General features: G+C 37.5%; 1 protein-coding gene and 1 pseudogene across 2 annotated transcripts; both read right to left on the bottom strand.

Annotated features, from left to right (window-relative positions):
- Positions 1-23,944: 23,944 nt before the first annotated feature.
- LOC145332205 (ATP-dependent RNA helicase vasa pseudogene) lies at positions 23,945-24,202 on the bottom strand (annotated as a pseudogene). The gene has a single exon (XR_013884081.1). The product of XR_013884081.1 is annotated as an ATP-dependent RNA helicase vasa pseudogene (transcript).
- Positions 24,203-24,328: 126 nt separating this feature from the next.
- LOC145332204 (putative ATP-dependent RNA helicase DDX4) lies at positions 24,329-25,622 on the bottom strand. The gene is given in 1 exon segment (XM_080177163.1): positions 24,329-25,622. A coding segment is annotated over 1 exon segment (1,185 nt). The 5' UTR covers positions 25,514-25,622.
- Between the last annotated feature and the right edge of the window lie 1,296 nt (positions 25,623-26,918).

Genomic DNA, 26,918 nt, shown 5'->3' on the forward strand with positions numbered 1-26,918 from the left:
CAAGGGAAGGGGAGGGGCCCCTCTCCATTGAAGGCAAATACAATCAGGGTGATATAATAGATAAGCCTAAGATTAAGAAGAAAAGGCCCTATTACACCAGCACACAGTTACCCCCCCTCCCTCACAGGGGGAACGGACGGAGTTACCCCCGTCCCCTCACGCGCTTCCCCCTTCCTACCCACACTAGACTAAGTCCGTCTGTAGTGTGGAGCTAGCGATCGGATACACAGAGCGCCATTCACGGGTAGCGCAACGGAGTGCGGAAAATATCATAAATCCAACGGACGAAGCGGACCAATGAGAGAGCGAGTTGAGGGGTGAGAGCGCGTTTTCCCCGTGTGCGCGGATTTGACGGCGCGAACGCGCGTTACAAGGACAGGAGATTCCACGCACACACACACCCACACACACTCACACCAGAGCGGAGCTACTCCATAGCATTTAACAGGGGTATTTTTAGCAAATAAAGAATTGCAAGTTTCTTTCCTTCTAGCTCTAGTGTGATAAGGGAAAACCCAATCAGTTCCTGACAGCAGTTCAGACCCTCAACATCTATCTACCTCTACCAGCCTACCCTACAACCTCAACACCTAACTAGTGATAAGTACAGCTAAGTTATATCTTTGTAACTAAACGCCCAACCTAGTGATACAAACAGTGTTGGCTGTTAGGCTAGGAAGCCTCAAGTGACAAACCATTCAATTTTAGTACTGTATAACTTTGTGCCCGCCGTTTCACCGTTGACCCAATGAACCAGCATCAAGCCCCAGGAGGTGACCAAGCCCCAGGATGGCTCCAGGATGACCCTCAGCCGGCCCCAGCCGAGTACCGCAAGCTGATGCTGAGCAATCTGCCGGAGTTTAGAGGGCCGCCCAAACAATCCTGGTCGGCACATATCCGCAGACTTGAGATGTCATGGGCGGCTTACCGCGTACCACCTCATGATTCCCTCAACCGCCGCAACGCCCTACTACTGTCACTGGTAGGGCAAGCGGCGGAAATGGCGTCCCATCTGTTTGGCGAGGCAGGCCAAGCCTTGACCTACGAACAGGTCAAGACCGAGTGTGAGTTGCTATTTCGCCCTGCTTTTGAATCCCAAACGCTTAAACAAGCGTTTAGGGATTACAAGCAACACTCGACAGAACCTATACAAGCGTACATATCAACTAAGTGCGCCTTGTATAGGGACGCCTACAACCATGAGGATCTTGAGTTGTTGGTGGACGAATTAAATCGTGGAATTCGTAACGCCAACGTAAAACGCCTCATGATGAACCATGAAATTACGAGTGTACCTGAGTACACTCGTAAGGCCATGTTCACCGTGACCATGGTTACTAAGCAGCTGAAGGAGGGTGTGTGCTTAGTGGACTCGACCGACGGGCTGACTGGATCTGCCTGCATCCAGTTGCCCCAATATGACGAGTCGGAGCCAATGGAGATTGGCTCCTTGGCTCCGGGTCTCCACCAGATGGGGAAGGTCGCTCCAGATGACAAGGTTCCAGGCCGCTGCTACCGCTGCCAGGGGAGAGGCCACCGAGCTCGAGACTGCCCAACGCCTGTGGAAGTTAGCCTAGAGGAGAGACGCACCCAGCCACGCCGTGACCGTTCTGCCAAGTGTGAGCGTTGCCACTATGACGGTCACACGGCGGCCGATTGTAGAGCCGACTGGGCCCAGGTAGCCAGCCGCAGGCGCACCGCCAACAAGGGTGCCCCTCCAGGGAAGCCCAGCAGAGTGGCCCATATGGAAGGGAGCGCGCCCCCAGCACCACCACAGCAAGCAGCCGCCCCCAGAGCTGCGGACCGAGCCGATGGGATGCCGCAGTTTGGGACTGTCCCAGCTAGGATCAACGTACTGGGCGGCGCGGCTGAACCCAACCGGGTTGGCCTAGGCTTCAGTCTTAACCATCTGGGGCCAGAGCTGATACAGCCCAACAACATAGCCGAGCCAGAGGTGCTGAGGCCCCAGCCTTTTAGCCTCAACATGATGGAACCTGCCCGACTGAGCCTACCCAGCAAGAGTGGAGGGGCGCTGCCCAGCGTCCCTGAGACGGTGTATGGGGAGGCCCTGGCAGCCGCTGAACGAGAGAGGCAGGAGGTGCTAGCCAGCACCTCTGCATCGATGTATGGGACGCCACCCGGCGTCGCCACCTGGGATGATGGGGGGGTGCTATCCAGCGCCTCCCACCTGGTGCCTGGGGCGACAACCGTCGCCGCCACCGAGATACCTGGATCCTGGAACGAGCCAGCCTCCAACCTGATGTCTGGGGCGACAACCGTCGCCGCCACCGAGAGACCTGAGTCCTGGAACGAGCCAGCGGTCCCAGAGGAAGGGGTGACACCCGTTACCCCCAGTCAGCCAGCGCCACCAGCCTGCAGGGAGAGCCCAGCTACATGCCAACCAGCGCCACCAGCCTGCAGGGAGAGTCCAGCTACATGCCATCCAGAGCCCCCTGCCAGCCAAGGGAACCCAGCTGCTCAACATCAGGATAAGTTGAATTTGTTAAATGTGTTGTATCCAAAATATTGTAAACACCCAGCCTTGCCTGTGCCCCCTGCACCTGAGGCTGGGGAGATTGAAATTTGGGAAAATAAGGACTTGCCTGTGCCACATGCACCTGAGTTCCTAGGGCAGGGGAGGGCAGTGAGTAAGGGCGAGCCTGTGCCACATGCACTTCAGCCCCATGCCACTGGGCATGCCTTGGACAAGGGAAGGGAGCACTTAGGGCTAGGGGAGCCGACACCCAGGCAAGTGCCAGTCGCTTGCCAGTCTGTCATTGGGGAGGGTATCGGGGTGCCTCGGCCGCATACAGATAACGCTCAATGGAAATTTGTATCTAGCCAGGAGCAGCCCAGCCGTGTCCAGCCCCAAGAAGTAGCCGTGACCAGAGCTGAAGATCCCCAGCCGCGTGTACGAGGAAGATGGTTACCTGGAAGCCTCTCCCATTGGTGGATGGTCCTGTGGGGCCTCCTGCTGGCAGCCGTGTGGCCTACAACCAGCTACGTCCTGGTGGGGTGGGACTGTGCCAACCCCACCCATGTCACGTCTTACAATAAAGAAAAGATGTGTGACACGGAGCCCCTACACCAGGAGGTGCCCCTGGGCCATGAAGTACACGTCCTGCAGCAAGTCAAGGTGAGGGAAACCACTGGGTTCAGCTGTCAGCTCACCGTGTCCCAGTGGACATTCAGGTGTGGGGTATGGGGTCACCTCAAGGTGACCTCGGTCCCCACCCTCATGAGGCCAACCAAGATAGACCCAGAAGCGTGCCGAGACCTGGCCAGGAACCGAGTCTACACGTTGCCAGGCAAGACCCAGCCACTGACGTTCCAGCTGAACCACCCCCTGTTCTTCACCATCGACATGGTGGGCGCCCTCGTCAACAGCCCCGAGGGGGTGGGTTGCGAGGGGGAGGACGTCCACTTTGAGGGCCAGCTATACCGCAACGAATTAGTGCTCCAGGAGCGGCGGCTGCTGGTCAAGGAGGAGACCTACGTGGTGGAGGATGGACGGGTGGAGTCCCAGTCTGACCACCTGACCCTAGAGTGTCCCCATTCTGAGCTGTCCTGCATCACTGGGGAAGCAACCTACGTGTGGGACCACCTGGGAAGAGATTGCCCTTTGAGGCTGATCCGCAGCCTCCAGCCCAGCCTGGTGATGGATGCATATCTGGTTGACCATCAGGCCCAGTTTTTCATCAACATGACCAACCCCACCTCGATTGTGAACTGCGACTTCGAGGCCCATGCCACCAACCATCCAGCGTTGTTCGTGGCAGCTGACCCAGCCGCGGCTGCGCTGCCCAGAGTGTCGGCCAGGGATGTTGACGTTCCCCTTCAAGCACAGATCCATGCAGGTTATATTGGGTTTACCCTGGAAACGCGCATGAAAAGCACTGCAGCAGAAGAAGTAGCGGCCAACTGCTGGAAGCTCCAGCAACTAGATCCGGCCCACCCGGTGCGTGTCCAGGGGAGCACGTTCTCGGTACTGAGGGGAGACATCCTGCTGCAGCTGACCTGCCAAAGGCACAAGTATGTTGTCCGCGAACACAAGGAGTGTTGGGACAAAGTGCCAGTAGAGCCCACAGGTTTTGTAGACGCTGTGACACGGGTATACAGTGAGCACGCCACCAAGATTCCCTGCTCCTCCACCTACCCCCTGACTGTGCACGCGGAGGAAGGCTGGATAGAGTTAACCCCTGCTCCCAAGAAGAGGCCACCCCCGCTGGATACGCCTAAGCAGTTGTTGACAGAACCCTTAGATGACTTCAGTTCAGGTGGTTTGTATTCGCAGGCTGAGTTGAACGACTGGCAACAACTGCTGGCGTTCCCAGCATACAAGAGTGCCATGCTGACCGGCCTATCCTCTGGCTCCTGCGTTCAGCAAGGCAGCTGTTCGGCCACAGGAGACCATGGGATAGTGTCCTACAACATTGACCGACTGGCGGAGGAAGGAGAGGCAGCCCTGGATGTCTGGGCAGGATTTAGACAAGCCATCCACGAGTGGGGAGATGGCGCAGCCATACTGTGCTTGCTGTTGTTGATCCTCAAACTGCTGGGGGACCTAACCATCATTTCTCTGGCAGCAGCACAGGGAGGAGTCCGGGCAGCCCTGAATGCGATATCACAAGTGTTCCTGTACCATCCAGCTTTATATAGGAAAGCGCTGGCTAGAGCCAGGCTCAACCATGCCAAGTCCCGGGACTTTTCAGTGGACTGGGATGCCATTCCCATCGGCAGGGAAGCAGCCGAGGAAATGGTGTCTATGAAATCAACTGACAGCGGGCATGACCGCCCAGGTAGGCCAGGACCGCCCTCTGGCAGACCCCGCGGCCCCTCAGGAGGACAGGCCGCTGCGCAGACAATCAACCTGGCAGCCAGTGCCCCAGCCGCTGCCAACAACAACCAGCAGGCCCCACTGCTGACCGTTCCAGCAACAACTGTGCCACCAGCAAACCTGATACCTGCCGGCGCTGACCAACGGATCCAACCCAAGTCAGCCTCTGCCTTCTATCACACATTGGGAGCCCATCAACCCTAAGAAGATACTCACCACTAGGATTCCATTGAATCATTATCGTTTGTATATATTTTAGCCCTAAGGAGCGGGCCGAAGGCCTCAACCACTGTCGGAAGTCTGGTAGGGAAACCACCTCCCAGCCTTCCGAGGGGAGAGTTGTGGTATTCGGCAACCGTGGGCCATGTCTATGGCACCCCTGATCTGGGGTTCGGTGGAGGGTCAATGGCCCTCCCCCGAGTCCTGGGGAAGGGGTCTAGTGACCCCCTCCCTACGCTTAGAATTAATGATTGAATCTGTCATGTTTATTATGGTTAACTGTATTCTTAATTCTCCCCCACCCTTTCCAGGGATGGGGGAATCATTATTGCCCAAACTGACCATTGTATATGTATTATTTATGCTTTTATGTTATGATTATTTATTCCTATCCAGGTAATTATTGTTTGTTGTATATAGCTTCAGTATCTCTTAACCCTTCAATAAAGTGACAACTGAAAATAGATGTTGATCATTATCTAGTGAAAGCTAGAGAAGCGTAGCTTCTCTATAGTAAGGTGTCCACGTCTGTCACACTGCCGTAATCTAATTGAACTCCGGTGTCTGCCATTTATCCTCGGCGGATACCACACAATCACTATTCTTATTTACACCAATAATTTTACTTGCACTTCTTCATTGTTCTTCATCATGCTTTTAAAAAGTTCTCTGCTTTACTAAAAGTCTTTGCGTTTGCATAAAACTCTTGTTGACCCCTTTCAACTATTTGTTCTCTTAATAATTATATTTTTTTCCAAAGTTCAAAAAGGCTTTGGGTATTACGTTTCTTCTCTAGTGTGCCTCTTTATGTATATTCTCAATGAACCTGAGGGTGCTCAAAAATGTTTTGCCTTTCCTCCTCTTTACATCACTACTCCAAGATTAAAAACTAAGTGTTGACAGGTAGTGCACCTCTTTGCATTTATTCTCAATGAACCTGAGTGTGCTCAAAAATATTTTGACTTTCCTCCTCTTTACATAACTACTCAATTATTATAAAACTTTGCCTTCTTATTCTTGTTCCTTATCCGTTCCAAACAAACATTTTATTATCAACATTTCGCATCTGAAAATTTTACGCGTAATTTATAGAAATGCGTCGAAATGTAGTACAAAATTTATATAAGTTTTTATCCTGATTTAAATAATTGTGTAAATAATTTCATTATTCGTTTGTACTTATGGTTTTGACATGTTTTTTGAACCAAGAGAAGAAAAAACAGTAATCTGTATTCCAAAAAAAAATTGTCTATGGTATAAATGCCGTTTCTGTCCCTACACTTATTTCCTACGTTGAGAAGTAGACTGTTGTCTCTTGCAGCGGGCTAAAATAACAATACCCCTTTACCTCATACCATCCCCGCCTACTGCATTAACTGATCAATAAATGAGTTCCATGTCAGCAACCTAAATTAAGGTCAAATCCCCTGTCATAATATCCACGTATATTCTATATTCATTTTTGTCCCATGGTCTTAATTTGGCTTGGTTATTAAATTGGCCTGTTTATTGGCCAAGCAGTTTCATACTCCTACAATTCGGTTAACTTATCTGAGCTCCTGAGTCAAAGAAAATGGAATCAAAAACTCAAAAGATATGTGAAAAACAGTTGTAAATAAAAAAAGAAGCGAAACGGCTGTTTAAAAGTAGTCAAACCGCCATGGATATTTCATACTTTAAATAGCTCTACAATGATTAGACGATTGATAAGATAAAAATAAGTAAAGAAAGAAAAACAAAACTTGTGCCATAATCAATAATTATAATGGATATATAATATACATGGATATTATGACAGGGGAAAATTTTTCGTCAGTTTAGGTTGCTAACATGGATATCACTCATTGGTAAGTTCGTTCATCCACTAGGAGGGGAGGAGATGGGGTATAGGAGGTATCTGTTAATCTAAAAGACATTATTGTCATTGTTTTAGAATAATTGTCTTAAATTGTGATAAAAACATGTTTTTAGATATCAAAAATACATACAAAATCAGTTCAAAGTATAGATGCATGTATATTGTATATTACAAAAGGGGCAAAAAGTAAAATTAAAGCTTTTTACCACTCTTATCTAGCTTGGACATAAGGTCACCAAATCACAATTAATAAGGTTTATGAGGGGGTGTTAGTTTTGTTAGGTATACCCAAAACAATAACCTAAAATCTGACTTTTTATCAATTAGAAAAAAGTAAACGAGATCTTACAGAACAACACATATTTTTAGCTACTTTGGTATAGAGGAAAAATAAGGTATCCAAAGATATGAGACAATGGCCAATAAATTGATATACATCCCCAATGATTTTACACAAATTAACCCCCTCTATAGATTACAATTTGTATTGAAACGGTTGGAAGCTCAACTTAATCAATCAAATTCAATGAAATCTTTAAAGTTGTTTCTTAACTTTGGGGAATAGTGTAATAAACAGCATAATGTCCCCTCTCTTCCTGAAAAATGAAGTATGAACTAAAACTGTATAAATATGGAAACAGGATGACAGCTACCCAGTATTTTCAAAGTGTTTCACAAATTTCAACTAAAAAAATACTATTTCAAAAATTCAATTAATATTAAAAAGAATAGTTGCATGAAGTGTATTTCTGAATACTGATTTCAAGCATAAGTTACAAGTACACCACCAAACATATATGTATAGTTTTATATTACAATAAATAGCAAATAATCAAATTAAGACATTTTTATTGATTGTAAGAAAATTAGTTGCCCCTGGCTTAATCCGGATTGGGCAAGCATGTCAATAGGCCCTGTCCCTGTTTAGTTTTCTCCTCTCCTAGTCAGTTTAATCTTGTATGATCTGGTATATACTAGATCCAGCTAGTTGCGACACTGTGTCTCTCCATCGTTATTGGTGTTCATTCAAAACTGCGACAATTGCTGGTCTATAAAATTTGCCAAGTTGAAAAAAAACCGGTTCTTTTCTTAGTCATACTGAAAAAGCATCATATTACAGAAAATTTTCTACTAATATTAAAACTAATACCAGTTTTGTTATCCCTGACTTTTTGCCCCTAAGAGCTAACAAAATTTAAATTTATCCTTAAAAAAAAAATTTGACGCAAATGAAAGAAGATTGAGTATGATTTCTATATCTAGATATCTCGAAGAGAGAGAGGGTATAAGAGGGAACTAAAGGGATAGAATAATTGCCGATAAATTGATGTACATCCCAAATTATGATATACAAAATTGCTCCTTTTGTAGATTACAATTAGTGGTTGAAACATTTGGACACTACACTTAATGAACCAACCAATCATATTCAATAGAATAGAAAAAAGAAAAGGTTTTATAAAACTTTGGAGACTAGTGCAATAAATAGCCCAATGTTCCCTCTTTACCTGGGGTATAAAAAGTTACAGCTGTGTACAACTAATTTAAGATTTATGAAAAAGAATAAATTCTCATTGCAATGAATGCACATCATATATTGTTTCCTTCGCCTGACGGGGCAGTGGGGCATACATACAAACAAACACATTCTTAAATATATTGGGGGTCTGGCCCATTCAGGTTTATATCAAGTTGATTTCTAGGGTCATTTCTAATAAAAATCACAGAAAGATAGAAACTTATATTGTCCAATATTGCTTTGTCATAATGAAACTTAGGAAACTAATTGTTATCTCCAACTAATATCATTTTAAAAGGATTGTCTAATTTAATTTTTTTAAAGTACAAAAGATAGTAGTAAATAATTAGTTTGAATGATTTATAAGTTTTTGTCATATTATTCATATATCTCAATTTGGATCATGTTACTTGTCGATGCAGCGCTGCACTTACAAGTAACATGTTTAACTTTGCTGCACTTACAAGTAACATGTTAAAGAGAGATAAAAAAAAAGGACATAGGCAGACAATGTTAGTTATATTTTTTATTGAAAATAAGCTTTAACCAACACACAGGCCATTGAGTCCTACTGGAATACCAAGAAGACTCATATCAAAGCAATGAGAGGTTGTTACAGAACCTTCTTACAACGTTATTTGGATGAATACATGTGGAGAGATCGCTATAATGATAATGTATTTTACAATTTGTGCAACCAGATTGCTATTCAATATCATGTGTAATTATTTAATAATATTTTTGCATATATTCAAAACCATTACTAATAAATGTTTAGCTAACGAATTAATTATAATTGTTTCTATTTATAATTATATTAGTATCTCTATATGGAATGGAGGGGGGATATTGCTGCATCTACAAGTAACATGTATGAGTTTGCTGCATCTACAAGTAACATGTGATAAGCGCTGCATCGACAAGTAACATGATCCCTCAATTTACCTAGTTACTTATCTGCAAAGAGGTAAAACAAAAACAAGTATTGCTTGTTTCTGAGTATAGCTAGCATAAATGTATTTATTCTTACTTGGATCTACACCTCTAATTTTTATTTACTCTATTAAAGTTAAACTTGTAGCTGGCTACTTTACCTCATCCCTATCTACTGGATTAACGAACTGATAAACAATTGATGCCCATGTTAGTAACCTAAATGGACAACAGTTTTTTCCTGTCATAAAATTCACATATATTTATAATATCCCGGCACTATTTACAGGTTCTTATGCAAAAGTTTTTCTGTTGTGCAAAACAATGCAAAATATACATTTTGTCTAATTAATTATCATTTTTTAGATGGGACATGAAATATTTTTTCTATTCGTGTTTTTATTGGATTTGTTTTGATTATACAAATGAAAAGATACAAGTTTTTATTAAAAAATTGATTAATTCTAAAAGCACTTGAATTTGCACACTCTGAACGTACCTTTCAGCAAAATTAATCAATTTAGTGATTAAAAGAGTTTATGATGTAGGAATTTAAGTCAAAAAGTTCATAATATGTATTTTAATATACAGGAAGATGATGCATTAAATCATGCAATACCTATATTTGCCCTTAATATATGTAAAATAAAACCATTCACTAATTTTTGATTCACTTTAAACTGTGTTCTAAATATTGATGCTTAATTTTGTACCTACTGGTGTTTTGTCAGATGCACAAGATTAATAGTACACGTTTTTGTGATTTGCCCATGAACATGCACTATTCAGTTCCATGCACAGATATGACAAGGTACATGTTACTAATGGGTTGTTTATCCTTTCTAAGTAGAATTTTAATGATTTTTTGGCCAATTACAAAGGTTATGCTCTTTTTTGTTGTAAATTTTACTCAAAGTTAGATTAATTAAATTAAAGCAAATCTGCAGCTTTAGCTTAATTGGTAAAGTTTCAGCTTGCTGCTGTGCTGGTTGATGCCCAGTTTAAGTCTTGTTTACTTCACTGCTTCATACTAGAAACATTATGTTACCTACTGCTGCTATGTTTTGTGCATGATAATAATAGCACAATAAGTAGGGGAAATGCATTGGCCCGCAAAATAAACACAACTCATTACCATGGACTTCCAGACGAAGTTCCTGTAATAAAAGGGTTAGTTGTCTGTGGGATGTTACCTAACAGGTGTTAAGACAAAAAAAGACAATGCTTATGTAAATCTTTTACAAACAATTAGATAAATTCACTAATGAAATTCACAACAAACTAATATTCAAAATGTTATTTTCTGGTGAAAGCAATATGATCTGATGAAACAAACACTTGAATTTTCACATTACAATATATAATGTACAAGAAAGGTGTATTTGAAAAAACAACTGACACTATTTTTCCCTAACTAGTAAATATCGGCAACAGGCATTTGTATTAAATTACTTGCTTTCATTTCTGTCTATTTACTGTAGAAAGTTAATGTATATAAGGTGATCCTTGTATATATGAACAAAATACTTTCCTTTCCTAAGCTAAAATTTTACAAAAGGAAAACAAAATAAATGGGAAAATAAATATTTATAAAAGAGACAGTATTTATCAAGTCTTATGTGATGTATTCTTTTGGTTTCCAAGAAAAGTACGATATAAAGTTGGGAAATTATTATGTTATTTTTTTATTCTTTGTTTCTTTTATGGATATAATAGAAGAAAAAGCATTGTGTTAATTGAAGTAAGCAAATAGATGAAGCAATAGCTAAAAATAGCTTTCCCTACAAGGCAAAGACCCTGCCCTGCTTTTCTATTGGTTCTTTGGAAGTCACTTGATGGCAGGTAAAAATAAATTCAATTTTATGAAATCATAACATTGTCATGTGAATACAAGCATACAACAGACAAAATGCAAACTAAAATATTTTCAAAATTACTTATTGATCTCATATAAAGGGACTAAAGGATCTCGCTAACCGCTTAACCGATACGGTTCTTTTACAGGGTAGCTTCTCATAAGTCCTTCAAAGGTTTATAAGTATTTTTGGGGATGGTACCACCCTCAAAAGCCCGTGCCCACTAGTAAGCTTATAAGCCAATGTGCATTTTTTCTTTCTTTAATCCACCCTATTTTCACAATTTTAATTCTCATGAGAACAACCCTTTTAAAACTTGATATTTTTAACACGAGACCTTTTTCCTAAGAATTCCTGATTTATCTAGATACGCATATTTAAAGATAATAATAAGCATGTATGCAACCCAATTGTTTTATGTAGACAATCATATAGGTATTAAATATACAGTAGGGTAGGTGTTATGAGTATTAAACCTAAGGAGGACAATAGGCAGATTAGTCCCCATATAAAAGTAACAGGATGTTCTGTCAATCTATTATCGATCACTAACTGCTAAACCAATACGGGTTACCTTTTCAATGTAGCTTTCATATGTCTAGGGAATGTTTATACCCTGTTAATTGATTGATTCCACTGATGTTGTTTTTCACTTTTATTATTCGCGAAAATTTTTCTATAATAATACACAATACATGATTTTTCAACAGTCCTAATACAGCGGATAATAATTGGTTTCGAAGCCATACTGTAAAAAATATAATAATGATATATACTTGAATGTTCATATACTCAGAAGAAGTGATGCTCGCAGCTGGCTAAAATAACCATAACCTCCAATTCCCTCATCTTCTTTTGGATAAACTAACAATAAATGAGGTCCATATTAGCAACCTAAATTGACGAAAATTTTTCCCCTTTCTACATATACCCACGTATATCCTATATCTATTATTGTACTATACAAATTCAAATATTAATATATCGGCTTTGTTTTTATCTGCCTCACCATGATACTTCGAATTAATTAAGATAAGAGAATTATGACACAATTTTGTTTGGGTTTATTGATAAGATGTACTTGAAATTTACCCTCCACCTAATGGATATAAGATAAGTTGATATTAAGACAGGAAAAATTGTCGTCAAATAATTAGGTTGTTAACATGGACATTATTTATTGGTTAGTTCGTTCATCCACAAGGAGGAGAGGAGATGGGATAAAAGGGGTGTATGAGTGGTATCGTTGTTTAACCAGCTACAAGTTTCACTTTATCAGAGTACATGCTAATCTGGAGTAAGATTCAAGTAATAATAAATCCATTGATAGAAAATAATTTTGTTTGGGATTATTGATAAGGTGTACTTGAAATTACCCCCCTCGCCCTCCCCCTCTAAAATGGATATAATTTACGTGGATATTATGACAGAAGACATTATTTATAATGAGTTCGTTCATTCAGAAGGGGGGGAGGAGGAGATGGGGAAAAGGGGGTATATGAGGGTTATCGTTATTTTAGCTAGCTACAAGTTTCACTTTATAAGAGTACATGCTAATCTGGAGTAAGATTCAAAAAATAATAAATCCATTGTTAGAAAATAATTTTGTTTGGGATTATTGATAAGGTGTACTAGAAATTTACCGCCCCCTGATAAATTTTAATTCTTATTGCGCGGCTTCTATTCAAGAATGATTTAATCGTATATACAGGTGTAAACGTTCATAATATCTTTCTGCAAGTTCGAAAATCCCCTATGTTTTCAAACTTTGTCTTTTAAATCTGTTTTAACTAAATAAAACGACTTTAATTTTCGTAAGAAAACGGCGAAGAGTTTTTATTTCAAATTTTAGGGGGAGGGGTATGTCAATTACAATACCCTAAGCAAATTATTGGTTTCATAGTCTAAAATTCGGACATATGAACCGTTCAACTTTAAAAGAGACTTAGAGAATCTGCAAATACAGGATCATACCTGAGCAGATTTGGACACCTACCTTTTACATGATTTTGTACTATTTCTTATTTTGGCCATTTTGTGAGACTTGCTTAATAAATAAATACGGAATTCTTATTTCTGCCTGGATGATCCTGCCAGGTTTGTTGATATCTTGAGGGCATGAACGAGGGGAAGGGTATATTTGTATTTGTTCTATAGAAAAAATCTAAATATTTTGAATAGATTTTATTTTGTTTCTCCAAAAAAGAAGATTAATAATAGATTAAATCAACAAATATTTCATTTCTTTTGTATTTTTTTGTTAAACTGAACTTTAAAGTGAGGTTTTAAATAAAGGGGGAGGGGATTTATTCTATTGGTGATTTTTATTGGGAGGGTGGAAGTTCCCTTTCCCAAGGCAATAATAAATCCCCCCTGTACCTGTAGAGAACAATATCACTTCTGGTTAGCGAGATCCTTTGCTACAAACAAATAGACAGATAGACACCCTTGTACTATAATTTGAGGATATTTAATATTTTGTGTTTTTTAGAGCATTAAATTTTTTTTTATAATTAATTATTTTTTTAAAAGAAAAACTGGCGGTTCACTCTTAAATCGTTCACATAGTTTTCTACCCCCACCACCCCCCCACCCCACAATATTTTGAAATTGAAATTAGGGGCTGATAATAATTTAATTAAGGTTAGGTTAGGTAAGGAAGAAGAGAGGGGGTTAAATGCGCGAGAGACACTTTGATGGAAAACACTAAAAACTTGTTTCTTAACATTGTGTATTGAGTAATTTTCCTTTAAATGCAACATTAAAATTCTTTTAGATAGAAAAAAAGACATTTATCTAAAACATTTTTCAGCATTTTTTTTGTTAGATGAACAATAACATATACATATACACAAATTCTGTTATAATTCTTTTTTTTGTTAAGTGGCTTTTAGTCTTAGAGACGAATTTGATAATAACTAATATATTAAAAAATTATAAAATTGTAAAAGAATTTTATTTCCTCGTAAGAAAAAAATCCCCTTAGTGATAAAAATGAAAACAAAACAAGGACATGAATGACCATTATAAAAACATTTTTAGATTACAAAATTCATCACATCGTATCAAAGAAAGCTTTCTGTGGTTATTTAAATGAAAAATTTTATGATTGAAACCAGTTTTCTGTTATTATTCGTGCAAAATTGTCTTTTTCAGTATGGATGATTCTGGGGAGTAATCACTAGAAAAATCACATTTAGAACTTCGTCAACCCTTCTCATATATTTTTAACTGCTACCTAAATTCAAGGGGTTCTTAGATCGTTTAATACATAAACTCACAGTAGAGTTTCTATACATGAAATGACATTTTCTATGGAAAAATATTTGTTAAAACCAGTCATCTTAGGACAAATTTTTCTGTCTGCTTTATTCAAAACTAACTCAGCTAGTTAACGGGGCATTGATGCGCTAGTACCTAAAGTCAGTCAGAAACTACTGAATTCTTGAACATTCCCTTTAAGCCAGTACCCAAAGTCTGAGACTCTTAAAAATTGAATATTCGATCCATTGTCCTTTTCCTTACTCCCTGGGATGATAAAGTACTGAATCAGCAAAAACTCACATAGATGGGATGGGGGGGGGGGGAGAATATCCTTTCCTATGCCTAACCAACCCCCTGCAGGGAACTTAAACTAACAAAATAATATCCTGGGGGGGGGGGGGTATCAGTGTCCAATAGGGTTCTTTTATTAATAGCGCAGGTTTATTCTCTCAAGTTTCTAAGACAGACAGACAAACCCTAATTATCAAGAAGCTAAACTACTAAAAATAAATACAAATAAATGTTAAGTAGTTTATTATAAGGGTTTAATTCCTCTTCAAGTTATCTTTTTAAAAGCGAAGCTTTTCTATAATTAGGGTCGGTCCGTCCGTCTGTCCGTCCGTCCGTACGTCCGTCTGTCCGAGATAGATAGCTTTTATTCGTTAATTTAGGCATGTTAGAATTGTCCTATCGATTTCAAACTTTGCATGATGATTCCTGTTGTAGTTAGGTACGATTTAGAAAGCGTAGCAACTCTATAATCATAACCAGAATGTCCGTACGTCCATATTAAACATGTTGATTTTTATACTTTTTTAACAACACATTTTTATGTGATCTAATTATCCGTTTGATCTGATTTTTGGTTTATTGATTCCTGGGACAACAAAGATCAATATTAAATATAAGCGAAGGAACTCTATAATCAAACCCTTAAAACGTAAGTATGTCCATAAACATTATCCTGTATCAAGCAGTTTTTCAACAAATTTACTTACAATTTTGCTTCGACTCTTATACTTTTATATTCTGATGATTCAGTTTAGACACTATACAAGTGTTAATGTCCGTTTGTCCTTCCGTTTCAGTGCTTCGCTTTTATGGATGTTCCCATCCTTGTTTCGATTTCTTCCATTGATACTCATATTATTATACACATCTAGTAGCACAGCTGTGTGTATTTATGTCAGAAACATTTAGGGTGATATTAGCTGCTATTTAAGGTAGATGTCTGATTTTTTTTTTGTTATAGTCTTTTTTGTTAGTATACTTTGCAAAGTTCTCTTGATGGGAAGGTTTTAAACTATTTTTTTAGAGGGTGTCTTCACCCTACCCCCCCCCCCAAAAAAAAATATTTTTTACTCCTTTTAAACTAAAATTTAAAATGGGATCAGGTTGACTTTTCCCCCTCCTACCTTAATTGCCCCTAAAGGCTTCTGGGGCGTAGCGGCTAGTATGAATATAAACGAATTATTTAAGGATTCCACAATTACAATGATTATAAAGTATCTCCGCTAGATAGAAATAAGCATTTTTTTGTAATCTTATTAAAAAAAAAATTAAATATGGGATTACAGATATTTAAACAACGCACTTTTGAAACCTTATTAAAACAAAAAAAATATTTAGTTGGTTGAAATCTTTCATGAAAAACATATCCTCATTTTTTTATGCTAAAATGGGGTTTAATTTTGGTTTTTAATTTTCATTTATTTCCCGGCTATGATCATTTTTATCCCTGATATCAAGTTTCTTTTAATAATTAATAAAAATTCAAAAATCTTCCAAAAAAATTTTAAAACATTCTAAAAATGACTACCTCGGGGAAATAAATGGTTACCTCCGGGAAATAAATGAATATTTACATCCACTATTTATGGGGTTGTTTATATGGGAATGGCAATTTCATTTGGGAAGGTGGTGGTAATCTGGTTTGAGAAGATACATTGTAATGGAGTGGAGAACCATATCGGTTCAGCAGTTACGGATATCCTCGGTTGCACACATACAGACACATATCCTGTTACTTTATTATGAAGACTATTCTGTTATAAAATTAACTCAAATGTTAGTCAAAGACTGCGTCTTACTAAAGACTTAAAAAACAAGGATGACAACATCCATAAAAGTGAAACACTGAAACGGTAGGACAAACGGACATTAACACTTGTATAATATTATCAAAAAAATTGAAATCGGACAACAAACAACAAAAATAAATAAGGAAATCAGTAAAAACCAAGAATGGCAACATCTTTAAGTGGCAAAACACAAAAAAAACATGGATGGACGAACTAAGTGATTTCAAGAGCATATGTTTAGTGGTCATAAATAAAAGAGCATGATATAAAAGGATGATAAAAGCGAAGCTCTGAAACAGTATGACAACCTAACATTAACTCTAGTAAAGTGTTAGACCTGAAGATTTTATCACATAAAAAGTTGTTGTTAAAAAAGTAGAAAAATCAACGTGTTTAAAATGGACGAACGGACATTCTGGTAATGATTATAGAGTTGCTACGCTTTCTAAATCGTACCTAACTACTACAGGAATCATCATGCAAAGTTTGAAATCGATGGGACAATTCTAACATGCCTAAATTAACGAATAAAAGCTATCTATCTCGGACGGACGGACGGAAGGACGGACGGACTGACCCTAATTATAGAAAAGCTTCACTTTTAATAATTATAGAAAAGCTTCGCTTTTAAAAACATGTACTTAAATGGCTATTTTTTATATTTTCAGGCTTCTCGAATTTAGTTTTTATTATACAGAAAATATGGACATGGCAAAAATTTAAAGTGATTAAAAATGAATTTTGAAAAAATTTTTCTGACGTACCTGTTTGTGCTAGCTATAGGACATTTTCCTTTTCAAATATATCAAAGCAACATTTCTGGATATATCATAACTTGGACGTCACAGCTTTTCATATTCTCTAATAAAGTGAAACTTGTAGCTGTCTAAAATAACGACCCCCCCCCCTTCCTACCCTTTTACCCCATTCCCATTCTTCCTACTGGTTGAACGAACGGACTGACCAATAAAAATTGTTAATTTTATAAATCTAAATTAGCAAAAAAAATTTCCCTGCCAAAATATCCACCTAGTTTTAAATCCATTCTACAACGCATATTTAAAACGGTCTCTCTGAACGGCGGCAAAAAAAATAAACCGGATTGATTGCAGCGGATTCTACGTATTGAAGAAATTCCAGATAGTTTTTTCTCGTATTCATTCGAATTCGGTGGATAGGAACCGGTTCTCATCCATACGAAAAAACTATGTCTCGCATCGTATTATATCCAGCTTTCTACGAATATAAAAATGTACAATTATAAGATTAAAACTAGTTTTTTTAGCCCCGAGGTGCCGAAGGCACCGGCTAAAAAAACTGGTTTTAATCCTATAATTGTACATTCTATATCCGCGGAAAGCCGCTTATAATACGATGCAAGAAATAACTATTACCATATTTTCTTTGTAAATTAATCTCCAGTATGCCTTCGAAACTGATTAATATCCGCCATACTGAGCCATACTAAAAATTCATGCATCGTATTATGAAATTTTTTTTTAAGAATGGTAAAAAAATCATAAAATTGATGATAATTTTTCACTAACTGCGAACAACTGTCTATAATACGAGCCGATAATATAAATTTCAATTTTTTAATTATGTAATTGCAGTTAATATATTTTGAATGGGGGGGGGGGGGAGGGGCATACACGTCCAAGGATGGAGGTAAATTGGTGTTTACCACCCTCAAACTTTGAAACCTCTCAGAATTGTAAAAGCCCCTCATTTTCTCACCTCAATAAAAAAAGCTTGGACATCCTATGGTTGGGGGGGAGGGAGGGGGGGGGGTGTTAATGCCCCACCCCATAATAAAGGAAAATGTTGGACTCAGTGACGGTGCTACTTATTGACCACCCTGCTGTTTATTGTACACTAATTGGTTCAGTGTTTCTGACAGGTATACAAATACAGGGAGGGAGGGAACTGTTTATTACACTAGTCCCTAAAGTTTCATAATTGCGTTTCTTATTCGCTGGCTTGACAACTTTGGGGACTTTTATTAAATTGTGATTGGTTTGTTCTTGAGTGTTCAAATGTTTCAACCACTAATTGTAATCTACAGAAGGGGTATTTTTATGTAATTAAATCATTATGGGAATGTACATCAATTTAACAGCCATTATCTTATCCCTTTAGTTCCCTGTACACAAATGTATAGCACCTTGTTAGTGTATCTGCAGCTAGCTACGATATAATTTATTTTTCTCGTATTCATTCGAATCCGGTGGATAGGAACCGGTTCTCATCCATACGAAAAAATTATGTCTAGCATCGTATTATATCCAGCTTTCTACGAATATAGAAATGTACAATCATAAGATTAAAACTAGTTTTTTTAGCCGGTGACTTCGTCACCTCAGGGCTAAAAAAACTAAATTTAATCTCATAATTGTACATTCAATATCCGCGGAAAGCCGTTTATAATACGATGCGAGAAATAACTATTCCAAAATGGTTACCTGAACGATAAATATCCCCTTGATTAGAAACTGTTCTTAGAGATATAGAAAAATCATGTATAGCATCATATTACAGACATTTTCCTAAGATTATTAAAATGAAATGAAGATATAAAATTAATACTAGTTTTGAATGCACAGGCCTTTGGCCATCGGGACTAACAAAACTGGTTTTATTCTTATAATTTTTTATTTTAATATCCGGGGAAAGCTGTATAAAGCAATAAATAACTATTACATCATAGGTTTGATATGAAATCTGAATTGATATTGCTGATTCTGAACCGTCCTGAAAACACATGTATTGTTTAATTTATTGTAGTTATAGTTATTTTGATGTTATTGTGGGAATGTCGCCGCTGTAGCCTCAGGAATAAATAAAAAGGTGGCGATAGAGCTGGTAGCGAAGCTACACTATAGACGAGTAAAGTAAAGGGGCGTTCAACATTATCATTCTTGTATTATTCAAATTGTGATTATTACATATTACTACTAGGAATTTCATTTACTAATTAATTAGCTGCTCATTAACATAACTATATTGCGTCAATCATTAGTTATGTCTTTCTCGTATTCATTAGAATCCGGTGGATAGGAACCGGTTTTTATCCATACGAAAAAACTATGTCTAGCATCGTATTATATCCAGCTTTCTACGAATATAGAAATGTACAACCATACAATAGCACAGGCTAAAAAAAACTAGTTTTAATCTCATAATTGTACTTTCTATATCCGCGGAAAGCTGTTTATAATACGATGCGAGAAATAACTATTACTAATTAATTAGCTGCTCATTAACATAACTATATTGCGTCAATCATTAGTTATGTCTTTCTAGTATTCATTAGAATCCGGTGGATAGGAACCAGTTCTCATCCATACGAAAAAACTATGTCTAGCATCGTATTATATCCAGCTTTCTACGAATATAGAAATGTACAATCATAAGATTAAAACTAGTTTTTTTTAGCCGGTGCCTTCGGCACCTCCGGGCTAAAAAAAAAAATCTTATAATTGTACATTCTATATCCGCGAAAAGCTGTTTATAATACGATGTGAGAAATAACTATTATGCCTTTTCTAAAAAGAAGGCATTTAGTTTCCATATCTTCAACCATTTGAAGATTTTCATAGTTAATTCTTGCATCATATTATAAACAGCTTTCCGCGGATATAGAATGTACAATTATAAGATTAAAATCAGATTTTTTAGCCCCGAGGTGCCGAGGCACGGGCTAAAAAAATGGTTTTAATATTATGATTGTACATTTTATATTCGTAGAAAGCTGGATATAATATGATGCTAGACATAGTTTTTTCGTATGGATAAGAACCGGTTCCTATCCACCGGATTCGAATGAATACAAGAAAAATGCTTTCTCTTCATTTGTATGACACTTGTTACCTCTAAAACATAGTCTCCAAAAAGTTTGTCTGCGAGGAGCTACGAAGGGCCGAAAATTTGTATTAAACTTATTGCTTTTATTTTAATATTGTTAATTTATTACTTTAGGTTCTGTTGGCCATTACCTGTTTAGGGATTTTATAAAAACCCGACCATCAATACAGAATATGATCATCAATAGTTCACTACTTCATTCCTCTTATTACATGCAGGTTACCTTTTTTAGTTAATCTTAACATGTTGGAATTGTCCTACCGATTTCAAACTTTGCATGATGATTCATATAACAGTTAGGTACGATTAAGAAAGCGTAGCAACTCCATACGCGTTACCAGAAAGTATGTATGTTCATTTAAAACATGCTTATTTTTAACCTTTTATAATTCATAAGGAGTTATAATTATCCTTACTCATCTGATTATTTTAATAATAATTCCTTTTACATCAAGGTATGATTCTATTAGCAATGCATCTCTATTATCAAATCCTAAAAATTAAAGCATGTCCTTAAACAATATCCTGTATTTAAGCAGTTTTGCAAAAAAAATAGTTCAAATTATGTTTAGACTCATATAATATATTCTGCTTATTTAGTTCTGATACTTTACAAGTGTTAATGTTCTTTTGTCCTACCGTTTAAGAGTTTCGTTTTTATGGGTGTTACTATTCTTGTTTAAAATAGATTCTGCGAATGGAACATAAATGTAGAAATTGCGTAGAGGCAGGGGAATTTTCAAAATCCTAAAAAAGTGGGGTTATTTGATTTGAGCACTTACTAAAACAAAATTTCAAGACAATTCAGCAAGTTCTGAATATAAACTAAGTGGATTAAAATTGTTTTAAGTACTTTGTCAACAATCATCATTATTAGTATCATTATCCAGTATGGCTTTGAAATCAAAGACTATCATCTTGATTAAAACCGGTTCTGAGCCATAATGAAAAGTCATGTATTGCATTGTATTATAGACAGCCTCCTAAGAGTAATAAAACAAAAATTAAAAAACTAATAAGTTTTGTCGGCATTGAAGTTTTAATTAATCATTTTTTTTCTTTCACTAAACATGGAAAGCTGTCTATAATACAATGATTTAAATAAAAAATATAATCTTAATAAAAATAAGCTCAACTCAAATATTATACAGTATGACCCTCGAAAAAGTATTTTTTTGCATCTGCAGCCCTTATTTCTCAATGAATTTTTAAAAAATGTATATGTCCTTGTTCTCTATAGATTTCCACATAAGTAGATATAAAAATTTTAATTTTACCTCCATTAACTTCGGAGATTTTTAGAGCTAAAGTTTTGAAAAAGTGACTGAGAAAAAGAATTTTTTTTGTTTCTTATAATTTTTGGATGGTTTTATTATGTTTTTCTGGCAACTGAATAATAATACACAAAGAAAAAAAAGTTAACTAATTAATTTATTTTTATTCCACCAAAAAATATCAATTCTATATGGCAAAAAATGCTACTGAATGAATTGATTATTTGCAAATTTTAGGTTATTTATTTACCTTTATTTATGAAAAGGATTGATTATGACATTTGCTCCGCCCCTTTTTCTGACATCTCAATCATTTAATAGGGGGTTAATTAAGTTTTTTAGACTAAAAAGTCATTATGTTCTAATTTTATTTTCTTTATAACTTTTTTGTTATTAAAGTTAGGATTATGAAACAAAAACAATTTTCCTGCTATATTCATAAAGATTTATTTGTTTTTTTAATCTAAAACAAATTTGCCTAATAAGTAAGTTTTTCAAAATATCATTAAACTAAAAAGACTCAAAAAATATGTGTAAAAAATGCTTTTCACTCAAAGCCTAAATTTTCTGCTAGTAACAAATATAAAAGGACGTCTACCTTAATTTTGCTAAAAAAGTTGTTTCATGTTAAAAGTTACTTTTTCCTCAGTCACTTTTTCAAAACTTTGGCTCTAAAAATCTACGGTGTTAATAGAGGTAAAAAAAATATTTTATATCTAATTATGTGGAAATCTATAGAGAACAAGGAAATATACATTTTTTAATAATTCATTGAGAAATAAGGGCTGCAGATGCTAAAAAATACTTTTTCGAGGGTCATACTGTATATTTAAAACTAGGGGCTTCGCCCCTAGCCTCTAGGGACTTTTTCCCTAAAGGTTCAGGGGAGAATTAAAAATCTTTTTTTACATTTTTTTTAGATATTTTCTGTATTTTATAACTTTTTATAACATTTTATAACTCTTTATAACTTTTTTATAACTCTTTATAACATTTTATAACTCTTTATAACTTGTTGTAACTGTTTATATTTATTTATATTTATTTATATTAATTTATATTAATTTATATTTTCTAAACCCTTCGAATTTTTTTCTCTTTTTTCATGTTTTTAAAAATTTCTTTACCATTAGCCTTTTTGGGGCTTCGCCCCTACAGGAGAAGGAAGGTTTCACAATCTTTATGAATTTGAAAAAACAAAGTTCAAAAGAAGAAAAGAATTTTAAAAAGAAGGAAAAAAATTGAAAATATAAAAAAGTATAAAAAAGTATAAAAAAATATAAAAAGATATAAAAAATTTAAAACATATATAAAATTATATAAAAACTTAAAAAACATTAAAATTAGAAAAAAATATGAAATTTTTTTTTTTAGGGGGAAATTTTAATTTTTGGGGGGGTTTGGAGTGTCCCACCCCCCAAGAAAATAGCTTAAAACCACCACAGGACCGATAGGTATATACCCTGAAGAGTAGAATCCAATCGGTTCAGTGGTTACCGAGATCAGCTTCAGACGGACAGACAGATGGACAGATGGACAGACATCAAGCTATTTTGTATTATAGGTAGATTACAAAATTTTTTTTTTTTTTTTTTAGGTTTACATATCAAAATTTAATAAATACGCTCTCTCTACTACAATACGTGATACATTACAAATAAAACATGTTAAAATATAACAAAAAATATTTACAATTTACATACTTTATATAAAAATGTAATCACAGCCATAATAGAGAACCCAACAATACTAGCGCAACTATAGAGGTCGTTTTTAAGGGGGTAAGGTTGTCCCCCTTCTAGCGCTAATACTTCTTTCATCTAAAGAAGAAGGGGGGAGGTTGTCCCCCAAATATTCTTTTGACCATAAAAATTTTGTTTTAGTTGCACATTGCAGGCTAGTCCATTGTTGGGAAGAATCAAACAAAAGATGAAATCATTGATCTCGAGCATAATTCTTTGAGCCAAAAAATGAATCAAGACATAGACAAAAATAAAATAAGAGCAATTTTAAACTGGTTTGGGTTATCAACCAAATAGTAGTAAAGACCATACAATAAAAATTTGGCCTAAATTGTAGGGAAGGGAGAAATCTTTGTAATGTAATATAATCCATATTTACTCTCCCTTCCCATTTGTTTATATAAATGCAATACAAAATGTTGAAATAAAAATGTTGTAGAACAGGCGATAGATAACCATTGTGACTGGACCTGTTAACAAGTCTTAACAAGTCTGATTTACCATTCCTCCTCGTCGTTGCCAGTGCCAGCCTTTCCAACAGGTGCACCACCGCCAACAGCTCCAAAGCCGTCCATTCCACCACCGCCAGTCAGGAAGGCGGGCACTTCAACACCGGAATCCTGCAACAGCTTGACCAGTGGACCCTGAACCTTGGCGTAATTAGACTCATCAAAGAAGCTTGTGGCGCGACCCTCATTGCTGACACGTCCAGTGCGACCAATCCTGTGAACATATTCATCAACATCCTTCGGCATATCGAAGTTGACAACGTGTTGTACTTGAGGAATATCCAAACCTCTGGCGGCTACAGCTGTACACACAATAATTGGACGGCAGCCAGATTTGAAGTTACGGAGTACCTCTTCGCGCTCTCGCTGCTATCAGTCACCGTGAATAGAAGTTGAAGGCTTCTTAAGACCACTCAACATACTTGCCAAAAAGTCAGCTTGTCTCTTTGTGTTGACGAAGACCTTGATTTTTTCCTCAGGGTTTCTTTCATCAGCATTCAATAATTGGAGCAGCGCCTCTTTCTTTCCATTCCTGTCGACGGGCAAAAACTCCTGCTTGACATCCGAGCAGGCTGCATCAACTACACCAATTGTGATGAAGATCTGATCCGGTTTCAGATATTCCCTTGCGCTGCGTCTGATATCCTCAGGGAATGTGGCAGAGAACAGCAGAGTTGTCCTAACATCTTTACCAGGCATCGTGGGATTGTTGACACACTCTGCAATCTCAGGACCAAATCTCATGTCCAGCATACGGTCAGCCTCATCCAGAACAAAGTATTCCACATTTTCTAAGCTTAACCTTCCTTGTTCCACAAAGCCATGGAGGCGACCTGGAGTGCCCACCAGGATGTTGCAGCCGTTCTGCAGTTTGCCCAACTGGAATCCAGGACTTGTACCTCCATAAGCTAAACAGCTCTTAATCATAGATCCCATGGCAAACTTGCTGCTCTATTCATAAATCTGCATGGCCAACTTTCTAGTTGGGGTGATGATGACAGCCTTTGGTTTCCAACACCGGTCCCCGCAACCACTCTCAGCTCCAGCCTCCAGCAGGTTGGAAATAATGGGCAACAGGAAGGCTGCTGTCTTGCCAGATCCTGTTTGGGCACAGGCCAATAGATCATGCTTAGCCAGCACTGCAGGGATAGCGTGCTTCTGAATAGGCGTTGGAACCTCGTAACCAGATTTAGCCACATTGTCCTTGCACAGCTGTCTCAGACCAGACTCGGCAAACATATTGATCCCCTTGGGAGCATTCTCACCATCAACATTCATGGGAATGTTGGCGTATTTTGAGAAGTTGATTCCCGAGGAGATAGTAGCCTCTCTGCTGAATAATTCTTTATCTCTAACTTCAGTTGGCACGTAGATTTCACGTTCTGTTCCATCCTCACGGACAATGGTTCTGGTCTTCTCTTCCTCTGTGCATTCAGCAACCTTGTGGTCTTCACTTCCACAACGTCTGCAAATGTCCGGTTTCTCACAATCTCTTGCCATGTGACCGTCTTCTCCACATTTCCTGCACTTATCAGGAATTGTACAATCTTTGGCCATATGACCTTCCTGCTTGCACTTTCTGCAACCTTCATCACCTCCACCTCCAGAGGACTTAGTGGGACAATCCCTGGCAAAATGTCCATCTTCTCCACAGTTTCTGCACCCACTACCAATTCTTCCACCAGAAGACTTGGTCGGACATTCCCTGGTAAAATGTCCGTCCTCTCAAAAAAATTTAATGTGCTAATTTTTAGTGTTTGTTGTTTGTTAGAATATTAAAATTAAGTACAATTCCTTTGAATAAAATTTTAGATTACAATACAGTTTTAGAATTTTGAGATATTTATATTTTTTTCAGTGTGTTGTATAATTGTATCAAAACAAGGATAGTCATGTTCTTAAGTATCATAATAAGCATCAAAATCCATTTATTTCTACATTTTTTAATACCAGAAATTGCATTATTATAAACAGGCACTTATATTGGCGGTTTCTCTCAAGGTGACAAATCAAGCACAGAATGCCCCCCCCCCCCCCACCCCGGATAACCATCTATGAAACCAAAGTACGAATCTATCCCATTCATATTTTTTTTATCTATTTAAAGTAAAGAATATATAATTGTAACCAGAAAATCCGTATGTCCATTTAAAACATGCTTATTTATATTTGGTAAAAATTGTGTATGATATAATTATTCTATTCATCGGATTTTTGGAATGATTATTGCAAGGACAACAAGGTTCATTACTATTAGCGGGGCATCTCTATAATCCAACCCTAAAATTTAAAAGTATATCCCTTTACTGTATCCTGTAATTGCGCAATTTTGCAGCAAATTGTACAATTTTGTTTAGACTTACAAACTAATATTTTAAATAAGTTCAGACACTCTACAAGAGTTAGTTATTGTTTGTTTGTCCCTTGTTCTGATTCTAAAGCTTTGCTTTTATGGATGTCATGTGTCATTCTTGTTCATTTATATTTTTGTTCAGGGTTTATCCTTCTTGTCAATGCTAGTTTTCACAGTTGTAATGTTACTAAATTTTGAGGCTGCTAATCTTATTGTAAAATATCCATATCAGGTAATTCATAGACGCCCTAGATACCGAGGAGGAGGGTAGGGGGGAAAGAGGTGTTTACCCCCCATCCCCCCACTAAAACTTTAAAACCCCTTATTGTACCCCCCCTTTGGACGTCCTTGAGGTAGTTTCTCCTGATACTTTACTGATTACTTTACAAATCATATCAAACCCAAGCATTTGCTTTTATTATCACACTTTGGAAATTAAATTTAGAAACTCAAGAAAAAGCCTTGATTCTAGAAGCCGTCTGGTAGTCCAAACTGTGCATGAAAATGAGTTGCTTTCCACCTACTATAACTATTAAAGTTGTGCTTCTGACATAGCAGCAGTAGGAACCATTTTAACGCATGTAGTTTTGACATAGTATTGGACCGGAA

Source organism: Acartia tonsa, chromosome 11 (genome assembly GCF_053477335.1).
Source record: "Acartia tonsa isolate MP-2025a chromosome 11, ASM5347733v1, whole genome shotgun sequence".
Classification (NCBI taxonomy): domain Eukaryota; kingdom Metazoa; phylum Arthropoda; class Copepoda; order Calanoida; family Acartiidae; genus Acartia; species Acartia tonsa.